The sequence below is a fragment of the Portunus trituberculatus genome, chromosome 5 (genome assembly GCF_017591435.1).
Source record: "Portunus trituberculatus isolate SZX2019 chromosome 5, ASM1759143v1, whole genome shotgun sequence".
NCBI lineage: Eukaryota > Metazoa > Arthropoda > Malacostraca > Decapoda > Portunidae > Portunus > Portunus trituberculatus.
Genome location: NC_059259.1, coordinates 1,394,720 through 1,404,331, shown reverse-complemented (window position 1 = coordinate 1,404,331; position 9,612 = coordinate 1,394,720). Strand labels below are relative to the sequence as shown.

Genomic DNA, 9,612 nt, shown 5'->3' with positions numbered 1-9,612 from the left:
TATAGCCTAATAGTTTTTCCATGGTTAATTTTCACGGAGCCAGACACGTTTACAGATATCAGCAGTTGACGCGTTCCATGGACATTCCACTTCCTACTGGTGCAGTAGGAAGTGGAATGACCATGGAAGACGTCAACTGCGCATGCGTTGGTACGATAACTTGGGCGTTCCATGGACGTTCCACTTCCTACTGCTACACCGGTGTCGCAGTAAAAAATGTCCCGGAAGTTTCTTGCTCATCTGCGCATGCGTGGGTGGCCTATGCACTGCCAGACGCACGAGGAGTCAGGACAAGATTTACTAAGCATACTGCGCATGCGTGAGCAACATGTTATACTGCACCATCATGTATAGGTATAAATGCATGTATTTTCCAAATCCTTTCGTCGTATATATAGTCAAATGAAATGTTTGTTAAAAAATCAAATGATTGGCATATAAACAGGTCATTAATATCACGAATAAATAAATATTTCTATCTCAAGCATGATGATTCCCCCCGATTGAACAGTTGTCACTTAGTGGAATCAACGAGGATTTTTAGGAGATATGGAGTGTTTTAAAGGAGTAGAAAAATGGAGGAATAAAAAATTAGGACTTCTTTGTAAAGTCGAGAGATGGTCAAACCCCCTCCCAAACTCTGCAAACTCTTGATTTAATGCCCATGGAATTGGCAAAAGGGTAACAAAAAAGTGAGGGACACGAGGGGAGACGAGAGGCGACGCCGACTCGAGCCTTATGTGCATAGGCCACCCACGCATGCGCAGATGAGCAAGATACTTCCGGGACATTTTTTACTGCGACACCGGGGGCAGCGAGTTGGAGCCTGGCCACATACTAGGGAAGACGTTCGTTCGCTGTACTCTTCTGTGTTCTTTTGTAGCGAATAAACCAGAAAAGAAGTCCAACGGCCGGCGGAGATGGAAGTGGGGTGCCATATTGTCACCGTGTCATAAGTGACCTACACCCCTGTGGTAAGGACAGGAACAGCAATACCGGTCGTTATTAATTTTGGATATTGCTATTTTATTTTTATTGACATGATACATGTAAAAACAACATTTAAGTTACACTTTAAACTGACCTTGATTAAATAAAAAAAAAAATCTTCCATGACATACACTTCAAGAATAACTACAAGAAAATATAATACTACAATTCTAATGAGACACACACACACACACACACACACACACACACACACACACACACACACACGCACACACACACATTTTCAAGGCATGTTTTATTTAACTTATCGGGTTTTGCTTCATATTTGGTGTGATGCATACGTAATACCTTATATTTTTTTTCTGATTAGTTTTTCCAGTTCAATTGTCTCCAATACAAAACAAATAAAGCCAATATCAAAGCCAAAAAGGAGCAGGTAGAACGCGCTCTGCAAGTGTTCCAATCCAAGCACAATTTCGGATTCGCTGTTCTGTGAAATTGATAAAAGAAAAAAAAATAGCATTAGCTGTCATAAAAAAAGTAAAGAAAAAAACAGGCAAACACAAATAAAAGTTTAAAATGTTTAGTAACCATTACACTGCCGGACACGTCTAATGACGTATTGATTGAATTGTTTCTTGTGACAAACAACTGGGAACAATTGTGCACCAACGAGTATAGATAACTATGAGAGGAAAGCTTGAAAATACTGCGTCATTAAGTTAGATTGTGGTGGATGGCAAGTATAATAGTGTTTTCTTTCCCTCCTAGAGGGACTCGTCGTCGCTTGCTTTCGACTTGAGATCCCTGAAATATTACATTTTCTCTTCCTACATGACATATGTGGTAGTATACGAAACTGATAAATGTAAACATATGTTTTCAAATCGAAAATGTAATGTGTTTAAAATTTTCAGTAAATATTTGTATTACTGATCACTTAAATATCAGCTCTCCCTGCTGCTCATCCCTTGCAAGTGGTCGCCATCGTCCGCATCTGCGTGGGACACACAACACTTGCCGCACACTTGTAATGCCTACGTCTGTCTCCTGATCCTATCTGCCTTTGGTGTAGGACTCTCCCTGAGACCATTGAGCATTTCCTGCTCTACTGCCCACGCTTCCACCCCCACTGCACTGCATTACGTTCTTGGCTCTCTGCCCTGGGCATCACAACACTCGACCTGCTTACCCTCCTGGCGGCCTCAAGTGTCTTCAGGTGTCGCGGCCCTGGCAACAACAACAACATCCCTTTCAAGCCTTAACAACATATTGCAGCAATTATAAGAAATGAAGATTTCACGAGGGCTGACGTGTATCCTGCGCCACTCAAACAAACGCACACATCCACACCTATCACTCCATCATTTACCAAAGGAGGAACAGAGGTACTGTACTATGCTGCAAAGTGATATAAAAATAAACTTAAATCCCTGTTATTTGTTTTGTGAGGTTGTGTACCAGTATCTCATTGTTCATGTTAGGAGAATAGGAAAGAAAGACTCCGAGGAGGGAAAGGTGTCACGTTTAGAGGGAAATTCACAGTATTGCCTTATAAATTATCTACATGGGGCTTCTTTCACCCACCAAAAAATGGATAAATATATAAAAAAAAATTCTATCAAGTTATTGATTATTTTTTGCCAGCTATAGTGGGTGTTCCAATTGCTAGTGATCAGCAGTTTTATCAGATGAGGTAAACAAAAGTATTGTGAGACTGGTGTAAGATTAGAAAAAAAAACTTCTTTTCTTTTTATGTAGTGCTTTCACCTTTCTTTTTATGTAGTGCTTTCACCTGTATGAAGTAGCAAACACAAAGATAAGCTTAGGTGTTGCACACACACACTCTGCCTATATTTTTTATGAATGTTAATTTCCATGGGGTTTAACTGCCTTGAGTATCTTTAGAGTAGAAAAGATGTTAAAAAAAGAAAATGCAGAACGAAAGAGATGCTTAACTAAGGAACTTAATTTTATTGAACAGGTATTTATTCATACTTTACTTGTATTTCATTATTGATGTTATTAATCATCTTCAATTCATGACATTTGGTCTAGTTTGAAATGAAAAGTGTGTGACTCATGTCACACACACACACACACACACACACACACACACACACACACACACACACACATATATATATATATATATATATATATATATATATATATATATATATATATATATATATATATATATATATATATATATATATATATATATTTAACTCTACATGTCTTATTTTTTTCAAAGTAATTCCTTTGGAAGAGAAGGGTTAAGACACATTTCAGTTGGCCCTCCCACCTTGTTATTATTTTCTCAGAGCCTTTTTTTTTTTTGTTTGTGTCTTTTCTTAGGTTAACACCTTTATCATGAAAGACACAGTTTTCCTTACAGTTTTCATCATTAGGATTGAAACTCTGGAGAACCCTGACTTGTAGTTTTCTTTTCAACATTTTAAGAACAATGATAACAACAATTATGATGAGACACAACATGATTATTACATTTAAGTATTCATTATTGTTTGAATATCATATTTAGATACTAAACATGAAATAAAAAAATAAATAAACCAATGTTTTATTTCTGCTACCTTTCATATGTCTTGATTCAACACATAAAAGAAAGGTACATACACACATACTGTGTATGTACCTTTGGCCATGTGTATAATAGATATTTTTACTTGTTTACTGATGTTATCAGCCTTTGTATGAAGTGAACATTTTCTTTACTTGGAACAATGAGCAATTGTTTATACAGTGAAAATAGGATCTCTATATACTATCATATGCAGCTAAAAATTTATTATTCCCTCATAGTCTTGCTGGTTATTTTTTGTCTTACTATTTGGTAAATATCTAATATATACATGCCTACAGTAACCTCTAATAGCAGAAAGAAGAGTTAATAGGAGTAGCGGTACCTAATTAAGCAGAGTTGGAAGTCATTATTATTTATGTGGTGAGCATGTCATCAATCAGTAACAATCAGTAGTTCAGATAACCATACGATATGAAATACCACAACCAGGCAGTGGTAGCACTGAGACGAGTTTCAAAGCACGGGGTTTGAGAGTTGTTTGCATACGATCATAGGTGGCGTTGGTGTGAAATAAGCTAACTGGCAACCACAAGGCGCACGCCTCAGTTACTCTTAACTCTTTGGGGCACAGCGGTTCAAAATTTTGTGGTCTTTTGTGGCATGGTGGGTCGTACAGCATCCCACTTACGTTTATATCGATGAAAAGAAGCACAGAGGTTTAAATCTCAACCCACCTTGTGGAAGGTTGAGCGGTGTCACAGAGAGCATGCGCACAGTAACACCATAGCAGTGGCGCCTCTTCTTTGTTCAGTGGACGCCGGAAAGCTGCAGGAGGTGGTGTAGGTTATTGCGCTCTTACATTTTGCCTTATAATTTCCTAATTTTTTGTAAGATGACAGTAATACTGCATAATATTTTTCTTTTGTTGATGACATTATAATATGTACATGTGAAAAATACCTCGCCTAATAAAGACCGGATATATATTAGTTTTTTAGGTGGTTCGAAAATTATCCCACCGTGCAAGTCCCTCCAAATCCGTTTTCTTTATGACGCGCAATAATGAAAATGGTAATACCATGGAATATATTTTCCTATAAGATCCAATACTCATAATACCTCATTCAGGCATTTGCGTGCTCACAACCCCTCTCTCTCTCTCTCTCTCTCTCTCTCTCTCTCTCTCTCTCTCTCTCTCTCTCTCAATTAGGTTTCATTGTCACTGCAGGAAAAATGTCAAGAAGAAGGCGCCTACGTGACGAGGAAATACCTTGTCAACTAGTAGAAATTCCATCAGACCCAGAATCAGACGTTAGTGACGGAGACGATGATGATGATGCAGCGTTCTTGCAGGAAGAGGAAGTAGCAGAATATGAAAGTTGTGATGAAAATGGAGATGCTGATGATGATGAGGAGGAGGAGGAGGAGGAGTTTAGAAATCAGAATTCATCGCCTGATGTTAACTGCAGTTCATCTGAGAAGATAATGTGGAGGAAAACGTATTGTCCTGCTCCAGCAGGTGAATTTACCTCAAGTACAGGACCAAGTCAAGAAATTTTTGACCTTGAAGACCCCACTCCCCATGATATATGTTCAAAATTCATAACAAAAGAGGTGATTGAAGATATTGTTTTTCAGACAAATCTCTATGCACTGCAGCAAGGAAAGAATTACAAACCAACTGATGAAAATGAAATAAAAACATTCATTGGAATGAACCTCTTGATGGGGATTGTTAAACTTCCAAGCTACCGTGACTACTGGAGTAGCAATCCTTGCTTACATAATGACTTCATCAGTAAACTAATGCCAGTGAATCGTTTTGGATGGCTTTTAGGCAATAGTCACCTAAATGACAACACTCTGATGCCAGACAGAAAAAGCCCTGAGTATGACAAACTTTACAAGGTTCGTCCATTCCTGAAAGCTATGCAAGAAAATTTTGAAAGACACTTCCTCCCCAGCTGTAGTGTTGCTGTGGATGAATCGATGATCAAATTCAAAGGGCGTTCCTCAATGAAGCAGTACCAACCAAACAAGCCTATAAAAAGAGGGTATAAAGTATGGATGATGGCAGATAAATCAGGCTATTGTTTGAAATTTGACATTTACACCGGAAAAGTAGAAAACAAAGTTACAAAAGACCTGGGTGCAAAAGTAGTAACCTCACTAGTAGAGGATCTAGAAGGAAAGGAACACAAAGTTTACTTTGACAACTACTTCACTAGTGTAGATTTGATGAAAAAACTAAAAGAAAAAGGGGTGAATGCTTGTGGCACCGTGAAACCCTCGCGGAGAAATCTGCCAACTTTCAAATCCAGCAAGAACATGAGTCGTGGAGATTCTGAAACATTCACAAGTAACACCGGAATTAATGCAACTAAATGGCGTGACAAGAAGGATGTATTCCTCCTAACAAATTTTCATGATCCTAAAGACATCTCGGAAGTAGCAAGAAGAGAAAAAGATGGTACAAGAAAATTGTACCCCTGTCCTATATCTATCATTGAGTATAACAAGAACATGAACTCAGTAGACAAATTTGATCAACTACTGGCAAGCTATAAACTGGATCGCCACAGCAAGAAATGGTAGCATCGTATATTGTTCTATTTTTTGGATGCAGCAGTTGTAAATTCATACCTGCTGTATAAAGAAGCACTACACAAAAATATCAAGCTAAAAGAATTCAAGATCCAGTGTGTTGAAGGTCTCCTGGCAGCAAGACTAGTAGAAAGGAAGAGAGCATCCACAAGTCAGTCTCCTTTGCATATCAAGAAGTCGAAACCTACAGTTTCAGTGGAAATACGAAGAAAAGAATCCAGTCATCAACCACAGCGAGGCACTCGCAGACGGTGTGCTCTCTGCAGCACAAAAGCCAAAGAAGTACGCACTGACTGGGTCTGCTCTGTGTGCCAAGTGCCTCTTTGTCTTGGGAAAAGTAAGCAATGTTTCCAAAAATATCATGCATAAAACAGGCAGTACAAAATCCTCTACATCCAAAGCTTCCTATAAAAAATAACTTTTATTTTTATTTTACCTAATCTTATCCCAGTGTTCTTTTTATATCAATACTATTTTTATAACCTGGCACCATAGAAGAAAATATATGATTATAACTTCAATTCTGAGTTCAACAACATTTAAAACTAATATGGAGTGAAAACTTGAAAACAGATTAATACTTTTCTTTTCAATCAAAGAAGAATATTATTTTGTCAATGGCATTCAACATAATTAAACATCGCAATGGGATAATTTAATTTCAAATTGATTTTCGTATCAGTGTTTATCTACGCCAACATAATTTGAAAATTCAACTTATGGAGTGAATGAAAAGGAAAGGATATATTTTATTAATTTTATTTACTAAAAAAGGAAATTAACATTATAAAAAAACTTTTAGGAAATTCAAATTTTATATCTTATGTACTTAAATCCCTTGCCAAACCACAAGCAAATATAGTTTGACTATTTATGAAGAGAATAAAAATTATAGCAATAAAATCTAGTTAGTCAACGGAAAGAATTTTTACTTCATATGTAGGATATTCATATGCACATCATGCATGGTGGGATAAAAAGTGTCCCACCTTATTGCAGCTATAAATGAATATTTGAAATCCGTTTTGCATGTTTGTATCACTTTTTATGTTCAGATCTCTTAAATAACGATGTTATTTTACAGAAATAAATATTTAGAGAAAACTGTGCCGCTAGGGTTTTTTTTCCCCTGTATTCTGTGCCGCAAAGCGAGCTTTCTTCCTCTCATAGTATTTATACTCGTTGTTGTGCACCACCGGTGTAGCGAGAAATCGTGTCCCTTCAAAATTCGTGTACCACCCCTACTGCGAATGCGCTAAATATGTCGCATGCAGCCGTCATTATGTCTCAAGACACCGTCATGAACAGAGGCACGGTGCGCATGGATATATTGCATTGAAAGGTAGTCTCTCTCTCTCTCTCTCTCTCTCTCTCTCTCTCTCTCTCTCTCTCTCTCTCTCTCTCTCTCTCTCTGTCTGGGGCTGCCTGTTCTCTTGATATACAGCAGAAAGAAAATAAAAGCATAATTTGCTTCTATCAACCCCAAAACCCCCCCAACACTTTCTAAAAAGAATCTTACGGCTTATTCCTTTCGGCCTAAATTTAACAATGAGAGGACTTTCCGTGACATAAAGACGCCTTGTGTGTCTTCTTGGTGCAGTACAAAGCACACAACATGCACCAGGAGAAGCACTGACTTCCCAAAAGTATTTAAAGTTTAATCAAAGCCTTATTGCTACCACTGTCGTGTGATGCAGTGTATCTCCAACAGGTGTAAGCACAGCTCTGGGAGGCATGTACTGTACATAGTGAAGACTACTGACACTGTCATGGCAACAATGCTCCAACTGATCAATAACGCTACTATGTACAAAGTCCTTAACGCTGCTCTTAACATAGCCTACTGAGTACTCAGTGCCAGGGTCCTCTATATCGTCCAGAAAGGCACACTGAGCAAGAAGTCTGCCTTTTCATTAAGCGGGGTACCCACATGAGAGGGTATCGAAGTTAAATGGACTGTGGCATCACCACCTTCTAGGGCGTGGATTAGATGAAGACATTAACTAAATCACAGTCTATGGGAGAGTGGACTGAAGAGCATACAGTGCAGCCTGACTGTCAACAAACAAATAAACATTTTTATGAACAGTTGGGCAGAACAGTAAACAGTTCTGTCCTACTGGAAGAAATGTGTGCAAGGAACCGCAATTTTATAATATATTCTTCTTCTTCTTCTTCCTCAGCTTATATCCCATCTTCATATGGGATCGCTGTTCCTCGCTAGTCTCTTCCAGATATTCTTTTCAGCCACCTGATTTTCTAGCAGTCCCTTTTCACTCATATCTTCTCTCAGCTTGTCCTTCCATCTCAGCTTCGGTCTACCGCTTCTTCTTCTTCCCTCTTCCTCCATATAGCGGAGCAGATAACAGCAATTTTGCTGTAGAATCATGCACATGGTGATACAAGCACCAAAATTGGCATGATGACTGCCAAAGGTATACTTAACAAATCTGTCCGACTAGCCACCTGAAAATCCAAGATGGCCGCCAAATTGAACTTCCGATAATGCATTATCGCATAAATAAGGATCTACCAGGCCGATTTGAGTGATCTTGTTGTCAAATTGTATGTTTTTTGGCATGCCGAATTAATTTTTGCCACTTTCAACACTCTCAAGTAAATATTTCATCATGATTTAACCAATTATATTGGATAGTTTAGTCAATGGTTGGGAGTTTATCTGATTTGTATGTGGTTCCATGGTTCTGTGTTTGGTGCTTCACTGTCTATAGCAATAGCTGTTAATGCATGGTACCTTTGTTTCAGCAGTCAGCCACATCATCTGGATGGACTACTGGCACTGGCCCTCATCACTAGCCGTAACACAGGGTGATAAAGGATAAACCCTCGATCCTGAGCACAACAAATTAACAATGGCTACAAGATCATGGCACACCGACTGGGACAAATGTTGCCTTTGTCAAACAGACAGGAAAGAAGGTCTCACGTCTCCACTCACAAATCCCTCCAAAAGGGTAGATGATGGGTACAGCCAGTTGGGGAGGAATATTCCTCGATTCCTTGCTGTCAGTGAGCTACCACTGAAGCTGAACCCAGCGAGACTTGACGATGGCAACGGGATAGAGGAAACTTTACGAAAGAACAAAGCACAATACCATTCCAGTTGCAGGCTGCTGTTCAACAACACGAAGTTGCAACGAGCTGAAAAAAGAGCCGCCTCTGCAGCAGCTGCTGACAGCAGTGAGAGCAGCAACAACGTCAAATTACCCAGGAGAATCACAGACTCCAAGACGACAGAATGCTTTCTGTGTGAGGAGGAAGGGGACAGTCTGAGACAAGCAATGACCATGAAACTGAACAAGAAAATCAATGACTGTGCAAAGACTCTCAATGATGGGAAGCTCCTCGCAAAGCTGAGTGCTGGAGATGTCATCGCGCAGGAGCTGAAGTATCACCCTGCTTGCTTGGTAGCTCTGTACAACAGAGAGAGGGCCTTCCTGAATGTTCAAAAGCAGAAGAATGCAGAAGATACCCTACAAAGACAG

At 39.0% G+C, this 9,612-nt stretch overlaps 1 protein-coding gene across 1 annotated transcript; it reads left to right on the top strand.

The window, feature by feature from the left end:
• Positions 1-4,735: 4,735 nt before the first annotated feature.
• LOC123514001 (piggyBac transposable element-derived protein 4-like) lies at positions 4,736-7,953 on the top strand. The gene is made up of 3 exons (XM_045271542.1): positions 4,736-6,058; positions 6,297-6,443; positions 7,804-7,953. Exons 1-3 carry the CDS (start codon positions 4,736-4,738, stop codon positions 7,951-7,953), a joined length of 1,620 nt encoding a protein of 539 aa, XP_045127477.1.
• The last annotated feature ends 1,659 nt before the right edge of the window (positions 7,954-9,612 follow it).

Bases quoted from the DNA above. Each gene is read 5' to 3' on its own strand.
- LOC123514001 (XM_045271542.1), top strand. From the start codon at position 4,736: ATGTCAAGAAGAAGGCGCCTACGTGACGAGGAAATACCTTGTCAACTA. The intron at 6,059-6,296 runs GCAAGCTATAAA...CGAAACCTACAG, and splicing joins ACAAATTTGATCAACTACTG to TTTCAGTGGAAATACGAAGA. The intron at 6,444-7,803 runs GTAAGCAATGTT...CGTGTGATGCAG, and splicing joins GCCTCTTTGTCTTGGGAAAA to TGTATCTCCAACAGGTGTAA.